The sequence below is a fragment of the Triticum urartu genome, chromosome 7A, assembly GCF_056163025.1.
Source record: "Triticum urartu cultivar PI428250 chromosome 7A, HENAU_Tu73, whole genome shotgun sequence".
NCBI lineage: Eukaryota > Viridiplantae > Streptophyta > Magnoliopsida > Poales > Poaceae > Triticum > Triticum urartu.
The window spans coordinates 66,331,932-66,353,930 of record NC_141879.1 but is presented as its reverse complement, the minus strand read 5'-3'; the positions used below and the strand labels follow the sequence as shown (position 1 = coordinate 66,353,930).

Sequence of the window (21,999 nt, the reverse complement as noted above, 5' to 3'; positions counted from 1 at the left end):
TAGTTCATCACAGAAATCAGTTCTAGTGATTTCTACACCAATTAGTGAGGAAGCTAATGATGGTGATCATGAAACTTCAGATCAAGTTACTACCGAACCTCATAGGACAACCAGAGTATGGTTCGCACCAGAGTGGTAAGGTAATCCTTTCTGGAAGTCATGTTACTAGACCATGACGAACCTACGAACTATGAGGAAGCGATGATGAGACCAGATTCCGCGAAATGGCCTAAGGCCATGAAATTTGAGATGGGATCCATGTATAAAGAACAAAGTATGGACTTTGATTGACTTGCGCAATGATTAGCGAGCCATTGAGAATAAATGGATCTTCAAGAGGAAGACGGACGCTGATAGTAGTGTTACCATCTACAAAGCTCAAATCGTCACAAAAGGTTTTCGACAATTTCATGGTGTTGACTACGATGAGATTTTCTCACTCGTAGTGACGCTTAAGTCTATCCGAATCATGTTAGGAATTGCCACATTTTATGAAATCTGGCAAACGGATGTCAAAACTGCATTCCTTAATGGATTTCCTAAAGAAGAGTTGTATATGATACAACAAGAAATTTTGTCAATCCTAAAGGTGCTAACAAAATGTGCAAGCTCCAGCGATCCATCTATGGACTGGTGCAAGCATCTCGGAGTTGGAATATATGCTTTGATGAGTTAATCAAAGCATATAGTTTTATACAGACTTTTGGAGAAGCCTATATTTACAAGAAAGTGAGTGGGAGCTCTGTAGCATTTCTGATATTATATGTGGATGACATACTGTTGATCGGAAATGATACTGAATTTCTGGATAGCATAAAAGGATACTTGAATAAGAATTTTTTCAAAGAAAGACCTCGGTGAAGCTGCTTACACATTGAGCATCAAGATCTATAGAGATAGACCAAGACGCTTGATAAGATTTTTCAATGAAGTACATACCTTGAATTTTTTTGAAGTAGATCAAAATGGAACAGTCAAAGAAGGAGTTCTTGCCTGTGTTGCAAGGTGTGAAGTTGAGTAAAGACTCAAAACGCGACCACAACAGAAAATAGGAAGAGAATAAAAAGTCATTCCCTATGCCTCAGTCATAGGTTCTATAAAGTATGCTATGCTGTGTACCAGTCCTATTTTATACCTTAGCATGATTCTGGCAAGGGAGTACAATAGTGATCTAGGAGTAGATCACTGGACAGCGGTCAAAATTATCCTTAGAGGACTAAGGAAATATTTCTTGGTTATGGAGGTGATAAAAGAGTTTGTCATAAAGAGTTACGTCGATGCAAGATTTTTACATCAATCTAGATGACTCTAAGTCTCGATCTAGATACATATTAAAAGCGGGAGCAATTAGCTAGAGTAGCTCCGTGCAGAGTATTGTAGACATAGAAATTTCCAAAATACATACGGATCTGAATGTTGCAGACCCGTAGACTAAACTTCTCTCACAAGAAAAACATGGTCACTCTTTGGGTGTTAATCACATAGCGATGTGAACTAGATTATTGACTCTAGTAAACCCTTTGGGTATTAGTCACATGGAGATGTGAACTATTGGTGTTAAATCACATGACGATGTGAACTAGATTATTGACTCTAGTGCAAGTGGGAGACTGAAGGAAATATGCCCTAGAGGCAATAAGAAAGTTATTATTTATTTCCTTATATCATGATAAATGTTTATTATTCATGCTAGAATTGTATTAACCAGAAACTTAGTACAGGTGTGAATACATAGACAAACATAGTGTCACTAGTTTGCCTCTACTTGACTAGCTCGTTGAATCAATGATGGTTATCTTTCCTAACCATATACATGAGTTGTCATTTGATTAACGGGATCACATCATTAGAGAATGATGATTGACTTGACCCATCCCTTAGCTTAGCACGATGATTGTTTAGTTTGTTGTTATTGCTTTCTCCATAACTTATACATGTTTCCATGACTATGAGATCATGCAACTCCCAAATACTGGAGGAACACTTTGTGCGCTACCAAACATCACAACGTAACTGGGTGATTATTAAGGTGCTCTACAGGTGTCTCCAATAGTGTTTGTTGAGTTGGCATAGATCGAGATTAGGATTTGTCACTTCGAGTATCGGAGAGGTATCTTTGGGCCCTCTCGGTAATGCACATCACTTTAAGCCTTGCAAGCATTGTGATTAATGAGTTAGTTGTGGGATGATGCATTACGGAACAAGTAAAGAGACTTGCCGATAATGAGATTGAACTAGGTATTGAGATACCAACGATCAAATCTCAGGCAAGTAACATATCGATGACAAAGGGAACAACGTATCTTGTTATGTAGTTTGACCGATAAAGATCTTCGTAGAATATGTAGGAACCAATATGAGCATCCAGGATCCGCTATTGGTTATTGATCAGAAGTGAGTCTCGGTCATGTCTACATAGTTCTGGAACCCGTAGGGTCCGCACACTTAACGTTTCGTGACGATCGTTATTATGAGTTTATGTGTTTTGAAGAAACAAAGGTTGTTCGTTGTCCCGGATGTGATCACGGGCATGACGAGGAGTCTCGAAATGTTCTAGAAATAAAGATCAATATATTGGAAGCCTATGTTTGGACATCGGAATGGCTCCGAGTGGTTCGCGCATTTTTCCGGAGTACCAGGAGGTTACCGGAACCCCCCGTGAGAAGTTATGGGCCTTATGGGCCATAAGAAGGAAGCACACTAGCCCACAAGGGGCTGGTGCGCCCCCCCTTGGGCAGGAGGCCGAATTGGAATAGGTTTGGGGGGGGGGCTTTCCTTCTCTCCTACTCCTCCTTCCCTTCCTCTCCTACTCCAACTAGGGAAGGGGGGATCCTACTCCTGGTGAGAGTAGGACTCCCCTAGAGCGCGCCATAGAGAGGGCCAGCCCCTCCCCTCCTCCACTCCTTTATATACGGGGAGGGGGGCACCCCATAGACACACAAGTTGATCATTGATCTCTTAGCCGTGTGCGGTGCCCTCCTCCACCATAATCCACCTTGGTCATATCGTAGCGGTGCTTAGGAGAAGCCCTGTTCCGGTAGCATCATCATCACCGTCATCACGTCGTCGTGCTGACGAAGCTCTCCCTCGACACTCAGCTGGATCGTGAGTTCGTGGGACGTTACCGAACTGAACGTGTGCAGATCTCGAAGGTGTTGTACCTTCTGTGCTAGGATCGGTCGATCGTGAACACGTATGACTACATCAACCGCGTTGTCATAACGCTTCCGCTTACGGTCTACGAGGGTACGTGGACAACACTCTTCCCTCTCGTTGCTATGCATCACCATGATATTGCGTGTGCGTAGGAATTTTTTTGAAATTACTACGTTACCCATCACGTCGTGGCGGGATCTACGTGTGAAGCGGAGTACATAGCTACTTCGGAGGCAGCAAATGAAGGAGTCTAGATGAAGGAGTTCATATCCGATCTAGGTGTAATACCTAGTGCATCGGGTCCAATGGAAATCTTTTGTGACAATACTAGTGCAATTTCCTTGGCAAAGGAATCCAGATTTCACAAGAGAACCAAGCACATCAAGAGACGCTTCAATTCCATCCGCGATCAAGTCAAGGAGGGAGACATAGAGATTTGCAAGATACATACGGATCTGAATGTTGCAGACCCATTGACTAAGCCTCTCTTACGAGCAAAACATGATCAGCAGCAAGAGTCGATGGGTGTTAGAATCATTACTATGTAATCTAGATTATTGACTCTAGTGCAAGTGGGAGACTGAACGAAATATGCCCTAGAGGCAATAATAAAGTTATTGTTTATATTTCCTTATATCATGATAAATGTTTATTATTCATGCTAGAATTGTATTAACTAGAAACTTAGTACATGTGTGGATACATAGACAAACAGAATGTCCCTAGTATGCCTCTACTTGACTAGATCGTTAATCAAAGATGGTTAAGTTTCCTAGCCATAGACATGTGTTGTCATTTGATGAACGGGATCACATCATTAGAGAATGATGTGATGGAAAAGACCCATCCGTTAGCTTAGCATAATGATCGTTTAGTTTTTCTGCTATTGCTTTCTTCATGACTTATAAATGTTCCTCAGACTATGAGATTATGCAACTCCCGAATACCGAAGGAACACCTTGTGTGCTATCAGACGTCACAACGTAACTGGGGGATTATAAAGATGCTCTATATGTGTCTCCAATGGTGTTTGTTGAGTTGGTATAGATCGAGATTAGGATTTTTCACTCCGTTTATCGAAGAGGTATCTCTGGGCCCTCTCGGTAATGCACATCACTATGAGCCTTGCAAGAAATGTGACTAATGTGTTAGTCACGGGATGATGCATTACGGAACGAGTAAAGTGACTTGCCGGTGACAAGATTGAACTAGCTATGATGGTACCGACGATCGAATCTCGGGCAAGTAACATACCGATGACAAAGGGAACAACGTATGTTGTTATGCGGTTTGATCGATAAAGATCTTTGTAGAATATGTAGGAACAAATATGATCATCTAGGTTCCGCTATTGGTTATTGACTGGAGATATGTCTCGGTCATGTCTACATAGTTCTCGAACCCGTAGGGTCCGCACGCTTAACGTTCGATGACGATTTGTACTATGAGTTTCATGTTTTGATGAACCGAAGTTTGTTCAGAGTCCCGGATGAGATCACGGACATGACGAGGAGTCTCGAAATGGTCGAGACATAAAGATTCACATATTGGAAGGCTACATTCGAACACCGGAATGGTTTGGGTCGTTTCGGATAATTTTCGGAGTGTTGGGGGTTACGGGACCCCCCGGAAGTTAATGGGCCATAGTGGAGAAGAGAGAGGGCCGGCCAAAGGTGGCGCCCCCCCCCCTGCCCAGTCCGTATTGGACAAGGGGAGGGGGCGGCGCTCCCCTCCTTCCTTCTCTTCTTTTCCTCCTTCCCTTCTTCTCCTACTTGGACTAGGAAAGGGGGGTGAATCCTACTTGGGCCGGGAGTCCAAGTAGGACTCCCCCCCCCCATGGCGCGCCCCCCTAGTGCCGGCCACCTCTCCTCCCACCTTTATGAGGGCACATCAAAGGCACACCAAAGTTTCTCTTAGCCGGGTGCGGTGCCCCCCTCCAAAGTAACACACCTCGGTCATATCGTCGTAGTGCTTAGGCGAAGCCCTGCGCTGGTAAACTTCATCATCACCGTCGCCATGCCGTCGTGCTGACGGAACTCTCCCTCGGCCTCAACTGGATCAAGAGTTCAAGAGACGTCACCGAGCTGAACGTGTGCTGATCGCGGAGGTACCGTACGTTCCGTACTTGGATCAGTTGGATCGCGAAGTCGTTTGACTACATCAACCGCGTTAGTAAACGCTTCCGCTTTCGGTCTACGAGGGTACACGTAGACACACTCTCCCCTCTCATTGCTATGCATCTCCAAGATAGATCTTCCGTGATCGTAGGAATTTTTTTAAAATATTGTGTTCCCCAACAGATAGATAGATAGATAGATAGATAGATAGATAGATAGATATAGATATACATATAGATAGCATATAGATACGTGGGTTGTCGTTGTACTATGTGCTTTTTTGCTAGTCATGCTATGATATAAAATTGTGTCTGCATGTTGTTTTCTTGCAATTTGCTTATCTTCGTCTGAAAGAGTCCTGACTAAATCTCACTTCTTCTTTTCAGTTTTTCAGTTTTTAACTTTTTCCATGTCAGTGCTATTACAATTCTATATGACCGTCAGCCCACAACTGGCAAATCACCAAGTGGGTGATGTGTGTTAAATAAACAAGTGGGCGATGTGCAAGTAAATGAAAGAGCATAATAGACAATCGAGTCAAAGCACCACAACCAAAGGATTTGAACTTTGTAAATATGCAAGACAACTAGTTACTTGGATTTCTTTCGTCAAATTTTTCCTTGCTGGATCTCCACGGAAACATGCGGGCTATCTAATGTTTAATTGGAACCTAATTGCCCAAACCATATAAGGTGCCTTTTATTACCGATGGACAAATTTTCCGAGCATATGGTGGGCATTAACCGTTGTAGGAATGGCACTTCTTCAGGCACTCACTCTTCGTCTTGTAACAGTCGCCATTCTTATTCTGGCAACAGTAGCACTTAGCACGGAGCTCAAAGTTGAAATAACATACGAGATAGAGGCTGCAAAATTGCTCGGTTTTGTTGCTCTCGCCTACAGATGTTGAGTTGACGATGGTAGCGTTGGTACTTGTGTTCGTCGCATGATCATCTTGGTTGACCATCATTTGCTTATTATCGAGAGCACCTATATAGTATATTTAACCTTAGTATGCAGTACCGCAGATGTATGTTTGTATGTATGTCTGATCTGAAGAATTAGTGGCAAGAAGTTAACACAAAATTCTAAAGACGATGATGATATATACTTACACTGTGCACAAAGCACAAGGCATCCAATGAAGAATACCATCGTCGCCTGCACTAGGCTGCTCCCTCTCATATTGGTTATCTGTTACTTGACAAACTCAGTTCTAGTCGAGTGTAAGGTTCCAGTAGGAAATAGTTAGACTCCAGATGTGGCAGACACGGACGACAAGTCTATAAATAGCAAGAGTTGGAAAATATTTTAAATATTCATTAATGTACTACAAAAGATTGCAAGTGCACAAGATATATGTTCATTAATGTGAGATTTTTGCACATATATATACCTATACTAATAGGCACTCCTAAGAAATTCCCACATTAATTAGAGAAAAATATAAAATGGAGGACGTTGATTTTGCGGGTCAAGATTATAACGGTGTAGATCTGATCTTTAATCATAAAAACGGAAAAAATTAAAACGGCTTTAATTCTCACGTATCTCTCTTATCTCTCTATTCCTCATGCGTATCTCTTTAATTACAGAAAAGGAAATAAATTAAAACCGCTTTAATTTTCATGTATCTCTCTCTCTATCACTCTATTTCTCACGTGCCGCTCTATCAAGGTCAGCTTTAATTCTCATGTATCTCTCTATATCCCTATTTCTCACGCATATCTCTCTCCATCTCTCTATTTTCCACGTGTCCCTGTACCAAGTCTCTATGCCAACCTCTGTTCTACTCTATCTCACATGTCTCTCACAAATTCTCAGGCCTCTCTCATGCATATCTTCTTATCAGGGTGCGGACACAAGGGGCACAGTGTTTCTGCCTCCCCTGTTGCCTCTCCGTACTGTAGTAGATTACGCTACAGCAGCAGCGCTGGCCGGCACTGGTACAGAGTTCATAAAGCCATGCATAGCAGCTTTGGTGAGGGCGCTCTCATGGGACCTGGTGACAGTCTCACCATTTGCAAGTACGGAAAGGTGTTGTAGCACCCGGGAGTCTCGAACCCCTTTTATCTGGTCATTCAATGTTGATGAGATTGGTGAAGGGGTCAGTCGAACAGCAGCCGTGGTAGCATATTAATCCTATCCATTTTGACCGAGCCAACAGCAGTGCTCATAGGGACAAGCTGGGTAGGTCCACGCACGTAGGCAGATGCCCTCTCTCGAGCAGGTCTGGCAGGATAGGAAGATTACTGTTGAAATGACCACTCATAGGTTGTGCATGCGGCTATACGCCACATGTGGCGAAATGAACAAAGGCCTAAGACATTTCGGCCTTCTTTGGTTCATAGGGTAGGAAAATCATAGAAATAGAAAAATCATAGAAAATGAGATGACATGTATCTCAAATTCTATGAGTAGAAATAATAAAGGAGGTGTCCTTTGATTCATTTTATAGGATTTTTTTCATTGAGTCTAGGCTAATGTTTATTTTTCTATGAAATGTGAAGGATAGGAAGAATTTCTCCATAAGAATAGGATTCCATTCCTACAAACCAAAAGGCTCTAAAAAAATTCCTACAAAATTTCAATCCTATGAAATTCCTACAAAATCCTCCAAACCAAAGGAGGCCTTCGTGTTTAAACAACTCTATTCTCTAGATGTCATACTATTGAAAACCGGGATAGTCATGAACAAGAGAATATGCCATATCTGAACGTATCTGTCTTATCTCTCGGTGGCTTTAATTCTCACGTATCTCTCTTATATCTCTATTTCTCATGTGTATCTCTTTAATTACAGAAAAGGAAAAAAATAAAAAATGCTTTAATTTTCATGTATCTCTTTCTATCTCTATATTTCTCGCACGTACCTCTCTCTATCTCTACACGAACAAAACTACGTGACAGAAGTTCAAAGTGAAACAACGGGCAATTCAACTACTATACATTTTGGAAGAGAATAAAAGAATACAAAACTAAAAGACTAAAAGTTTTGTTGCAAGAAGTTCATGTGCTTCTGCCTGCACGGTTCAAAATTTCTAGTGCGAGCATTCATTTACATGTTAAAAAAGGCAAAAACAACGTTCTTTTAGCCATTTCTAAAACTATTCGCGAACGGCAACGAATTTGTGGCAACTATCTATATGAAAAAGTTTCTCCTATTCATAAGCTTTCCAACGGTATATTATATGATTCACTCCAATGAATGGTGTAAAATTTTCATTTATACCAGTACAAACAAGTGTTTATGTATTCAGAAAAATATATTTAACCATCACGAATATGAAGAAATGATCAATAGAGGGAAGTTGTGCGTTTTCAACAGCTTTCCATCAGTATATCGTTTGCTCAATTCCGATGAGGGGAGCTACGGGCAAAAAATAGCACGTGAAAAATAGAGTGAAGTTCAAACCGGCATGTTCGAGAAGTTCAACTTCTTCACGGAGTGCCTTTTTGAAGACTGTTTTCGCGATGAAAACAGAACGCGTGATCTTGTCGGTTTCAAAATAACATAAAAATGGCTGGAAAATAGAAAAACATCTATTATATAATTTTATATAATTAAAACAAGAGTCAAACAAGTCATTACGTTCGTCCACACAGATTAAATTATCTTAACCACCGATTTTGAAGATTAAGGGCTGAGATTAAAGATTTAAACGTTACATACGAATATTGTTACATATAGACAACTGAACACGCCACGTATATGTGAAAATATGTTCCTACTGAGCGATGTATAGGAGAATCAATCGGAAGAGTTCGGATTGACATGGAAAGATAAGTTAATTTAATAGGAGTAAGTCAGAGTTTCAATGATAGAAGTACTCCTGCATGCATACGATGTTGCTCATGCATGCGTACATCCATAGGAAAGTAAAAGAAAAGAAAACGTATTAGGAGTTGGACAGAGATGGATACTTAAGCCCTTGTGGGGTATCGTCCTATCGTGAAAAAGAAGACATACATGCATGGGCACCCCGACCCAAAGGGACCATCCTAAAAGCTTGGTGTCTTATAGGGCATCGGTTTGCAGCTCACGGCCCTACCCGGAAAAGCCTTGGAAGAAGGGAAAAGGCCGGCTCCGTGTCCGTCGGATCGCCTGTTGACCAGACGGATGAGAACGGCCCCGCTTTCCGCGTCATGCACGTTCATTTTCTGAAACAGAGCTATTGTTTCAGGATAAACAGTCGTGCAGCTGGCCTTCGTTGACTCGTGTCTCTGAGAGGGTGACGCTTCCGGATTTGGGAGGGCGGCGGCGTTCGGCGACCGGGGCATATCCAGTGCGGTGGCGACAATGATGGGTTCGGCGGTGGCCGACGCCGACTCCAGCAGGTATGGATCGGAGACGCCCCCCCACCCCCTCCCACCCCTGCATTTTTGGGCGACCACCGTCCTGGCACCACCAACATTAGACACAACCACATCACAACGCCTTATGTCCATGCACACTCCAAGTTTCTACAACAACAACGTTGTTGCGGAACGGCGGCAGTGAAGACTGCGCGACGCGGTCGGAGATGTTGTTGCAAGGGTCTTGTTACAGAAAATTAGGCGCATCATGAGATGTCTTTTCAATTTTTGCAACAAGGGTCTTGCTGCAGAAAATTAGAGAATAAGAGTTTTTGCAACAGGGGACTTGTTGCAGAAAATTAGAGAAAACGGGTTTTCGCAACAAAGCTCTTGTTGCGGGAAATTAGATATGAGAATGTTTCGCAACAAAGCTTTTGTTGCAAGAAAATAGAGAAGAGGAGGTTTCGCAACTAGAGTAGCTCCTACACGCCGGCGGCGGGCAGATTTTGCGGTGGCTTGGTGGCGGCGCCACGAGGGGCGCAGCTCAGTCGGGGTCGGGTTAAGACTGTCTTGTTTCTGCAACAGAGTGTTTGTTGCGGGAAATAACGAATGGGCATGCGGGGCGCAGACACCGGATCAGACGACTATCAGTTCGGTTATCCAACGGCCATCGAGACGACGGATAAAATCTAAACATCGGTTGGCGGACGCGTAGCAGCGCCCTTGGAAGAAACATGTGTTTTTCAAATATTATATTACATGAAAATAGGGACAATAGTAGCATTATTTAATCCAAAAATATGTAAAATAAACACTTCTCCGATACTCGGGCCGGGCCAAGGCTTGCAGCATTTTGCCCGTAACCTGGCCCGTCGCAGACAATGGGGAGTGACAAAACCTGCAGGCCGGCCCAATAGCGGAACTGTATGTATCGTGCTAGCCTGCATGCATCGAGGCTGTTGCGCATTTCAGTTTCCAACAGAACAACGGACTCGATCGTAGCACGCACCTAGATTGCAGGCGATGCCATTATAAATGTACTCACCGGCAGAGGCATAGCATAGATGCACGATCGCTCCCGACCCTAGATTCCCCCAAACTTCTCCGCTCCCGTTCCAATCTCACCCCCGGCCAGCGACGAATCGTCGATCGATCAACTTCTCTCGCGCAGTCGCGCGATTCCTTGATGGCGTCGCATGCCATGGACAGCGCCGCCGACGACTTGTTCTACCGAGTGCTGCAATCACTAGAAGCACGAGACTCTATACTCGAGGGCCAAGCAGAAGACATCGCCCAAGACGACGACATCAACATGCACATGCTGCGACGACAACAACAGCAACAAGAATACGCCGACGCGCTGTTTCGTGAGCTTACTGGCGTCGATTTTAATTCCGATTTGGTCATGGCGGACACAGACGACCCTGATGCTCCAGACGACTCGGCGTTGGGCGAGGCGGTGGCCGAGGCGCTGATGACCGTGGAAGCGCCTTCGGACGGGCAGGGCTGCCCGATCTGCATGGAGGACGACGACGATGACGACGCAGGGACGGGCGCATGGAAGGAGACGCCGTGCGGGCACCGGTTCCACGGGTGGTGCGTGGACAGGTGGCTGCACGCCAAGGGGAGATGCCCCATGTGCCGGCGCCATCTGGTGACCATGCCCGCCGCCGCCGCCTCTAGTATCAGTCCCATTGGATTCTCAGATTTTGTGCTCGCGGTGGCGGGAGTTGAGGATGCCATCATGGAGTTCATGCGTGAGGGTGCATCTTTTGACAGGTCTTAGTTGCCTCTCTACCGAAATTAATGTTGCTGCTTGCTTAGGGTTGTGGTGACATGCCTGTGTTGGATGTTTGCTCTTTGTGAATTTCAATTCAGTTCCATCGGCAAACTTATCATATGCTCGGACCTAATGTCTGGAAATGTAATCATATGTTTATCCACATGTTCTTCATCATGTTCTGTCATGTTAATTACTCTCAAAATTGACATGTTTTGAACCTTTGACATATATTTTGTTTTGAGTCTGAGATGTTCTGATGAAAGAAAGCATGATCTGCCATAACTTAACTTAGTGCAATATTTTTTAACCTATTTATTGCTATTTTATTACTCGAGAACTATATAAGAATCCATAGTAGGAAGAAATTCCTACTGTTTTGCTTATAGGAAAGAGCATCAAGTGCATTGGATATTTCTTCCTTCCCCAACGCTACACATCTTCCCTGGAAGGGGGAGGGGGGACCATCCCGGTCGGCCTCGTAATCTCTCAATTTTGAAATTGATGACAACGAGTCATCATCTAGGTGCAAGGTCAGACATGAAACTTAAACATGGGCATTTTGGTGGCTGCCACATTTTCTTCCTTCCTGTTGAGTATATGGTTTTGTATATATATTGTATATCATGACCCACCTTCTAGTTATTGTATAAAAGAGATCGAGGCCCATGTTATACACCATATATACGTACTTATGCACCCGATTAATACATCGAGAGTTGCATTGCCAAAAGTTATTTCTTTACATAGTATCATACCTTTGATCCCTGACCTAACCCGCCGCCGCCGCGATCATCATCGTCGCCGGCGCCACGCCATGCCGCCACTGCCGCTACGTGCTCCATACGCCGCCGCGTCGCCGCCCCGTTAGCCGCCGCCGCCCTCCCACCTAAACCCTAGCTTCCGCCCACCTCACCTAACCCTAGCCGCCGCCCTTGTTGCCATTACCACAGCCGCCGCTGCCCCTTCCCACAGCCGCCGCCCTCCCGACGCGCCGCCGCTGCCCTCTCACGCAGCCACCACGCCTCCTTCCCGCTACGCCATGGAATCCCCCGGCTCCTCCGTCTCCATCCGCACCAATCCGTTCGCCGGTCCCGACTCTGACCTCATCCGCGACCTCAACATCCTCGGTCGGGTTCCCGTCATCCTTGACCACCACACCTCCACCTACTATTCCTGGAAGACGTACTTCTCCCTTGTGTTTCGTGAGTACAATCTCCGGGATCACATTGATGGCTCTGTGGACTCACGCTTCATGGTGAACGATGACGAGCGGATGACCATCGACGCCACTCTCATCCGCTATTTCTACACCACCATCTCGAAGGACCTCTTCCACACGGTGGTATCTGACAAGGATGACGCTGACGCCGTCTGGACCAATCTCAAAGGCCTCTTCACTGACAACAAGCTTCAGCGCAAGGTTTTCTAGCACGACAAATTTTTTGGATGTCAGCAGCATGGCTCGTCCATCGACGACAATTTCTTGCGCCTCAAGAAGCTTTCCGATAAGCTCCGTGACCTAGGTGAGAAGGTCTCCGACAAGCTTCTCAGTACGCTCACCGCCGGCTTGAACGATGACTTCGGGAACACCGCTTCCAACCTCACCCTTATCCCCAACCCGACTTTTCCCAAGGTCGTGGCGTACCTGAAACTGGAGAAACGACGGACGAAGATGGCGCGCACTCGGGCCACCCACACCGCCCTCGCCGCCAGTACTACCCGCGGCGGTGCCCCGCCCGCCCCGGCCCCTCAGCCACGGCCCAGCCCAGACCCCTACCAGGCGCCGCCTCCGCCAGGGTTCCCATCCCCGCAGCAGCAGGCCCCACAGCCGGCCCCCGCCGATAGCCGCCGAGGCGGTCCCCACGGCCGCAAGCAGCACGCACCCGCGGGCACCCAGGGAGGGCTGCCTCACCCATCACAGCAGTCGTGCGTACCAACCGGCGCCCTGGCCTGCCGGGCAGAACCTGTGGACAGGAGTCGTCCACGCATACTCCATACCCATTCCGCGAGCCCTCGTCCCCGGCTCCTTCGGCGCTCGTCCGAGAGCTCATCAGGCGCTGCATGCGGCTCCACAACCGTCCGCGCCCTCACTGTCCTACAAGTACTCGGCGCCCTACGGGTCGCTCCCTCGGGCTGGCGGGTCCCCCCCCCCCCCCCCCCCCGCTCCTCGCAGCGCCTCCACCGCAGCCGCAGCCTTCGCTCCGGCGCTCCCTCCGGCACCCTATGATCTCGCGCTGTTAGCAGCACTGCACTCCGCTCCCACGCCAGAGAACTACACCGGCGGTGGCGACTGGTACATCGATACTGGAGCTACGGCTCATATGGCCTCCAACCCTGGTAACCTACTCACCGCTCACCCCGTCCATACCGCTTGCATCACCGTGGGCGACGGTTCATCCCTTCCCATTACACATCTTTGTCATGCTGCTTTTCCATCAAATTTCATGCCATTATCCCTGTCTAACATAGTTGTCTCTCCTGACCTTATTAAAAATCTTGTATCCATTCGTTCTTTTACACGTGAAAATCCCGTCACCATTGAATTTGACAAGTTTGGCTTTTCTGTTAAGGATGCTCGTACCCAGATGGTACTCCACCGATGTGACAGCCCCGACGAGCACTACCCGTTTTACTCATCCACTTCCTCCGCCGCCGCACCCATGGCGCTCTCCACCGGAGTGGACCTCTGGCATGCTGTTTAGGTCATATTGATGTAAAACGCATGAAGAAACTCCATGCAGATGGGATTTTGGAATCACTTGATTATGAATCATTTGATACTTGCAAACCATGCCTCATGGACAAGATGACTAAAACTCCGTTCTCCGTAACAATGGAGCGAGGTAATGACTTATTAAAAATAATACAAACCGATGTATGCGGTCCGATGAGTGTTGAAATTCGCGGCGGGTATCGTTATTTTCTGACCTTCACAAACGATTGAAACAGATATGGGTATATCTACTTGAATTTAGTGATATAAGGAGAAAGTTGAAAAAGGTTAGGAAGGAGTTTGAGAAGGAGAAGTGTAAATAGTTACATCGGGGCTCCTCGCAGCGCGAGAAGGAGCTGGCGAAACAGCTGAATGAGCTACTGTTGAGGGAAGAGATTATCTTCGATTTAGCGGAATCATCTGAAACAATATCTATAATAACTTCGACATGCAGGCTGCACCTCACATCTACTTCTATCGTTTCAGAGTAATTAACATGATACAACATTTTCTTTGCGAGATTAACAAGATGGAAGATGGTGGAGAAACGTGGACAATTGTACATGTATGATTACACTAGCTGATGGACGTCGTTTCCTAAAGGGCAAGCTTACTCTGAACTGAACTGAGGGAAGCATCGCAACAAACCACCCTAGCTAAGCATCATCATCAATGTCCATGGCAACAGACTCGGTAACATCCTGGCCATATTCGGGACGGGTAACGAAGTAGTATGAGTATGGCGCAGCGGCAGCGGCAGCGGCAGCGGCAGTCATGGTCACCACCTGGCGCCGGCACATGGGGCAGCTCCCCTTGGCCTTGAGCCACTTCTCCACGCACGTCCCGTGGAACCGGTGCCGGCACGGCGTCTCCTTCCACGCGGCCGTGTCATCGTCCTCCATGCAGATCGGGCAATTGACGTCGTCGTCGGATGACGGCGCGTCCACCGTCTTCAGCGCCTCATCCAGCGCCGCTGCCGACGCCAGGTCCAGGCCTTGTGGAGCCTCCACGGCGTCGACGTGTGGGATGATGCCCGCCGTGTTCAGCACGGCGCGTAGCTGTAGTTGCAGCCAGTCGAGAGCACGTTGGCGCCTAAGCTGGCGATGCACGACGGCGACGTACTCGGCTAGAATGCCCGCGTGAACTTCTTCTTGTTGCAGGTGGTCGCCGTCTTGGCCAATGTCCATGGTATTTTTTTTTTAACTCGGAGTGCCTCGGCTCGTGTCGGAGTAGGATTTTTTTTTAACTCGGAGTAGGATTTTTTTTTTATTACGGGGCGAGTAGCGATTCTTGAGAAGGACGTGGCGGAAACACGTCGCAGGAAGGGAGACTCCACGTCAAGCTCTTCTTCAGGTGGGCCAGTCCACTAATGCAGGGTTTTTTTTCTTTCTTTTTTCCTTCTTTTTATTTTCCTGTTTTATTTCTGTTTACCTCTTGTTTCCCTTTTGGTTTATTTGCAATTCTTCTTTTTGGAGGAATATGGAAACACTTCTTCAAAATTATTTTAACATATATTCTAACACACATGAACAATTTCCTGCAATAGTGTCAAAAATTTATATGTATGAATTTTTCTATTCGCATGCAGAAACATTTTCTAAATATGACCTATTTTTTATGTATATACATTCACATCCTAAAGTTACTTTTATAGTGATTCTCAAATTATTAAGTAAAATGATGTTTTATTTCCCCCGCAAAAAAAATGATGTTTTATTTCTACAAAACAAAATATAAATATGAATTAATGGTCCTCTCGGATGGCCCACTATTTCTCTTCCTGCTGCAAGACGCGCTATGTTAGTTGCCGCTTTGAGAGCCTAAAAAAACAGTTGCCGCTTTTGAGAAGCATATAGGAGCATCACATGGCGAGCAGATTTTTTTTAGGGAAACATGGCCAACAGTTTGAGTCCGCTACTAGGAAGGACTTCAACACGAGATTTTTCAATGGACCCATTGTATCCACGAGTGGAATCAATCATGCAACTTACCTTGAGATTCTAGTAGGACGGGTATTATCCATCGGCGGGTTGACTCTTTCACCAAGAAAAGTCTAGGGTTTCCCTGCCTCCCGTCGGCGTAGCCGTCTGTCCGTCTCATCTCTGGTGGCCTTAGGGTCATGGCGGCGTAATGGATCTCGGTCCTTACCGGCGGGAGGACTCTGTTTTCAGTTGTTTCTTTGCGCTTTGTTAGGGTTTATGTCCTGTTCAGGGAGACGAGACGGCGATGGCTCCCTGAAGATGAAATAAGGTTCTTCCTGCCTATCCCTCATCTTGATGGTGTGTTTAGTATCATCGGTGGGCGTGTGGAGGTGTGTCTTCTGCGGATCTATCCTTGGTGGATTTGCTTCGATCTGGTCATAGTTCATCTATGTTCATGTGTTTTCAGGTTGGATCCTTCCAATCTATACTACTCTTCATCGACGGCAGTTGCTGTTCTGTTGTGCTGATCCTATGGGGCCTTAGCACGATGACTCCCTAACTGTCTACTACAACAAGTTTTGCCCGGCTCCGGCGAGGGAGGGGAAATGACGGCAGTGTGCCTTCGGCTCGCTTGAGTGCTTGTAGTCATCGCTAGATGGTCTACGGGTCTGGATGTATCTTTTAGTATTTCTAGTGTTCGTTGTATTGCCATGATTGAAGATAAATAGATTGGGAATTTTCTCAAAAAAGAACTCCTTAGCGGATTGATATTTTTAGTGTTCGTTGTTGTAACTCCCTCGATGCGGCTATAGCTCCCACGTGTCGAGGCACGACTTAGAGACATAACCGCATTGAAAGCAATGTCGCAAGTTAGGCAATCATCACAACATCCCATGTAATGCATAATAAAAGGGGGAGATACATAGTTGGCTTACACTCGCCACGTCACATCAAAGTACATAAATAACATCCATCATACAAACACTCATGGCCCGACTACGGCGCCAAAATAGAAGAAAAACCCAACATGCGACAAGGTCCCAATCAAACCCCAACTAGGCACCACTACTGATCATCGGGAAAGCAAACATAATAACGCTGAGAGTCTTCGTCGAACTCCCACTTGAGCTCGTACTCGTCACCTGGAGCGGAATCACCTGGACCTGCATCTGGATTTATAGTAACTGTGAGCCACAGGGACTCAGCAATCTCGCACCCTCGCGATCAAGACTATTTAAGCTTATAGGAATGGGTAAGGCAAATATAAGTGGAGCTGCAGTAAGCGACTAGCATATATGGTGGCTATCTTATTCGCAAAAGAGAGCGGGAAGAGGAGGCAAAGCACGAGCGAGAAGCTAGAAGAACACCCTGCGCAAGCATAACTCCAACAACGTGTCCACTTCCCGGACTCCGCCGAGAAGAGGCCATCACGGTAACACACTCAGTTGATTTATTTTAATTAATTAAGGTTCAAGTTATCTACAACCGGACATTAACAAATTTCCATCTGCCCATAACCGCGGGCACGGCTTTCGAAAGTTCAATCCCTGCAGGGGAGTCCCAACTTAGCCCATGACAAGATCTCACGGTCAACGAAGGAATAGACCTCCACCCGAGACACTCCGATCAGACTCGGTATCCCGGTACAACAAGACATTCCGACCAAGTTAAAACAAGTCCAGCAACACCACCCGAATGTGCCGACAAATCTCGATAGGAGCTGCACATATCTCTTTCTCAGGGCACACTCAGATGAGCCAGACGTCGGGTAAGCCAGCCCAGAGTTTCCCCTGGTAGCCTCGGACATCACTCAGTGGGACCAACACTCAGAGGAGCACTGGCCCGGGGGGGGTTAAAACAAGATGACCCTTGAGTCTGCAGAACCCAAGGGAATGAAAAGGCTAGGTGGCAAATGGTAAGACCAATGTTGGGCATTGCTGGAAAAGCTTTAATCAAGGCGAACTATCAAGGGGTTCCCATTATAACCCAACCGCGTAAGGAACGCAAAATCCGGGAACATAACACCGATATGACGGAAACTAGGGCGGCAAGAGTGGAACAAAACACTAGGCGAGAGGCCGAACCTTCCACCCTTTACCAAGTATATAGATGCATTAAGATAACATAGCAATATAATGATATCCCAACAAGTAAATAAATGATGTTCCAACAAGGAACGGCCTCCAAACTTCACCTGCAACTAGCAACGCTATAAGAGGCGCTGAGCAAAGCGGTAACATAGGCAAACAACGGTTTGCTAGGACATGGTGAGTTAGAGGTTCAACATGGCAATTGGGAGGCTGACAAGCAAATGGTAGGCATCGTAGCATTGGCATAGCAAGAGCGAGCAAATTAGCATAGCAAAGATAGTAGTGATTTCGAGGGTATGATCATCTTGCCTGCACAGTTGTCAGAGTTGACTGGATCCTCACAAGCAAACTCAACGGGCTCCTCGGTAGCGAACTCGTCTCCCGGCTCTACCCAAACAAGACAAACAGGCAACAAGGGTACAATCAACCACGTGCAAGACCAAGCAATAAGATGAAATGATGATATGCTATGCGGGATGCGATGCGGGATGCAAAATGCAAGATAAGACAGGAAATGCATGAACCTGGCCCCAACTTGGAAAACCAAGTGTGCCACTGGATAGAGGGGATGAAATCGCTTGAAAACGATATAAAGATCATTGGAATCGGAGTTACGGTTTGGAAATGGCAAGTGTTTTAAGAATGACACCGGTCTACGATTTACAGCAAGTAGGCATCTAAATGCAATGCAACGAACATGCTACAGCCACCAAACATGACAACAAAATACATGGCAGGGATCCACACAAGATGCTTAACAAAAGACTAGCACTGAGCCACGGCCAATTCATCCATTAAGAGGTTCAAACAAGCATGGCAAAAACGCAAATGCAAAACAGATTCCAGACTTAGTGAAATTAACACTTGTCTGAAATTTCAGATCACGAAGCCCTCTTCGGAGCAGCAAAACAACATGATACATGACCTTATTAAGACAAGTAATAACATGGCATGGAGTTATTCAACAATCTTAACAAAATACCCAAAGTGACCTGGGGCGAAAAGGGTTCACAAAATATACTAACGGCACACGAACATAGCTAAAACACAATCAGTTTTCGGACTTAGTGAAAACTGAGACATGCTGAAATATAACTCACGAAGGCATGTAAACGAACTCGATGCACTCACCATGGTGCAAGTAATGGCAAGAAAAGCATACATCCATAAAGAAGGCACAAAATACTAGCTAGAAATGGCAAGAACAATAGCATAGCATGCATGGATCAACTACAACAACATCGGCAAAATCGCAAACGAGTTGACGATCTGCCCAGATTCACCATGAAGCAAAAGTAGAGCTCGATTGACTCAAGGTAGGGTGCTCCATAATTGCAAAAAAAGACATGGATGGATAGAGCATAACACGATTAACAAAACTCCTTTACTGATCATCCTCAAAAGAGGCACGGATCACTAGGAAACAAGCTGAACACATGGCATCATGAACTAAAATATCCCAGACTTAAGTGAAAACAATTAAGTCTCTGAAAACAGATTTCCCGGGTGCCTCACTTTGCAAGCTTGCACAAGTCACCACACACATCCTAAAAATGCATGGGTTGCACCTCTGGAAAGAGGACAAAATCCTTAACAAAACATATGAAGGACTCACAGGCATAGCATGCACACAATAATCTTGGCAAAAATGACAAAAGTCTAAGATGAACTAGCAGATCTGGCAATTAACTCACGAAGCCTCCTTCTAACAGCATTTTGTGTATCACGATGAGCTCAAATGAAAATGATGCAATGGAATGAAATGATGTACTCTCTGAGATGAACATTTTGATATGCTATATACCCAAATCGGAGCTACGGATGCAAAGTTACGGGGCCTCGAACAGGAGCACATGAAGTAAAAATTCTGAGGACTTGGTAAAAAAAAAGAGGGGTCAACCCTAGTCTCTTCTCAGATCCAGATCGGGGCGCGGTTCCCGAGGCGGCGGCGGCACTGTAGCTGACGGCGGCGGCGAGTGCGGGCGGAGCGGCCGGCGACGAGGCGGCCGGCGGAGGCGGGGGCGCGGCCGCGGCGGCGACTTGGCGCGGTGGGGCGGCGCGATCTTCGAGGCGGCCGGCGTCGGGCTCTCCTCTCGCCGGCGACGAGGAACGGGGCGGCCGGCGCCGGACTCGGCTGCGGGCGGCGGCCGGTCGTGGAGGGGGCGAAGGCGGCGCGGGTGGCGGGGTAGGCGAAGCTGGCGGCGGCGACTTCGGGCCGCGGGGGCCGGGAACGGGCCTCCCGGGCCGGCGGCTGAGAGGCGGCGAAGTGGGGCACCCACGCCACGTGGCGCGCCCCAGTAGGCGGCTACGATTGTCCGGGGGGGTCGGACGTTGTCCGGCTCGCCCGAGATCTGTTTTTTTTTAGACTAGGGTTTCGGGAAGAGGGAGAGATCCGAAAATGGAGGGGTGTATATATAGGCATAAGTGGAGCTAGGAGAGTCCAAATGAGGTGCGGTTTTCGGCTACGCGATCGTGATCGAACGCTCTAGGACATGGAGCAGAGTTCGGTGGGTTTTGGGCCAAATTGAAGGGGTGTTGGGCTGCAACACACACAAGGCCTTTTCGGTCCCTCGGTTAACCGTTGGAGTATCAAACGAAGTCCAATTGATACGAAACTTGACAGGCGGTCTACCAGTAGTAAACCAAGGCCGCTTGGCAAGTCTCGGTCCAATCCGGAAATGTTTAATCCCCACACACGAAAGAAAGCTAGAAATGACCACCGGAGGAGAACGAAGCGCCGGAATGCAAAACGGACAACAGGGAAAATGCTCGAATGCATGAGATGAACACGTATGCAAATGCAATGCACATGATGACATGATATGAGATGCATGAAAACGAAAATAACACACAGAGACAAAGACCCGAACTCGAGAAATAAATATAACTTAACGACGGAAACGGCAAGAGTTGGAGTACAAATAGGGAAGGTTACATCCGGGGTGTTACAGTTGTATTCCCATGATTGGTAAGCCTCTTAACATATTCATGATACTCCTTGGTACTTCACTAGCTATAAGACATTTTAGACCACTCTGGATTTAAAAAGTCTTATTATATTACTTCACAAAAGGATTATTTGTTTTGCTAAAAACGAATAGATATGTGCACGCATTGGCGGAACCGGCGGGTGGCACACCCATAAATTTAAGAACTTTTTTCCACATATACTATTTGGGCCCAATAGCCCAACTCAACCCGAGACAGAGTAGTCGCGCCCAGCTGCAAGGAGCGACCTAATCCCAAACTCGCTCGGGCGCTCGGTTGTCGCAGCATGCCTGTTGTGCTGCTGCCACCTGCAGCTGCTCCACTCTAGCGCCCGCCGCTCCTCTCAACCTCTCACATTTTCCGCGACTCCACCAGATCACCTTCCACCACATCCGAACTTAATAATACGTAGAAACACCAGCTCTATGACTTTGGGCGTGTTTGGTTGCCTACATATGGCCCAGCCTAGCCCACGCGGAAAGAACTTGGCCCGTTTGGTTGTCTGTGTTTACTGTGCGGCCCGCATGGCATGAAACTTAAAGCAGCTCTAGGCGAGGCCGAGGGGAAACGCCTGAATAGGCAGTAGCTGTCAAGCCCGGCTCGGGCGAGACAGGAGAGGGCGACGCGCTTCTCTCCTTGTGCGACCAAGGCGATGGTGCGAGCTCGCCCGCGTCGCCGGAAAATCGGCGGGAGGATTTAGGCTCACCTCCCACCGAGTCCGCCCCTATTTAGCCCCTCCCTCACCGCCCTAACTCCCGCCACCATTCTTCCTCCCTTCGAGCTCTCCCGCCGACGCGCATCGGCACCGACGAGCAGGTAAGCGGCGCATCTTCATCGGCCGACGGTCCACGGCGTCGGCGCTCCTTCACCGGCCGGCGGTGATCTTCTATGACCACCCCCCCCTCGTCCTCGAGCTGCAGTCATGGCCTCTGTG

The 21,999-nt window shown here is 46.9% G+C and overlaps 2 protein-coding genes and 1 long non-coding RNA gene across 3 annotated transcripts in view; 2 read left to right on the top strand and 1 right to left on the bottom strand.

Annotated features, from left to right (window-relative positions):
* Window positions 1-21,999, top strand: part of LOC147957849 (uncharacterized) — a 125,350-nt gene that overhangs the window by 8,009 nt on the left and 95,342 nt on the right. The window lies entirely within an intron of this gene.
* Window positions 5,811-6,563, bottom strand: LOC147957853 (uncharacterized). Its single transcript, XR_015611651.1, has 2 exons — window positions 6,389-6,563; window positions 5,811-6,263 (listed from the first exon to the last, which is right to left on the bottom strand). It is a non-coding gene; the product is annotated as an uncharacterized LOC147957853 (long non-coding RNA).
* LOC147957852 (uncharacterized) lies at window positions 10,756-11,355 on the top strand. The gene is made up of 2 exons (XM_087538021.1): window positions 10,756-10,860; window positions 10,909-11,355. The coding sequence occupies exons 1-2, from the start codon at window positions 10,756-10,758 to the stop codon at window positions 11,353-11,355; spliced, it is 552 nt and encodes a 183-aa protein (XP_087394147.1).

What these genes read in the sequence shown, in the direction of transcription:
- LOC147957852 (XM_087538021.1), top strand. Translation starts at nt 10,756, where the DNA reads ATGGCGTCGCATGCCATGGACAGCGCCGCCGACGACTTGTTCTACCGA. An exon ending in AGGGCCAAGCAGAAGACATC is followed by an intron (nt 10,861 to 10,908) that starts GCCCAAGACGAC and finishes CGACAACAACAG; the next exon opens with CAACAAGAATACGCCGACGC.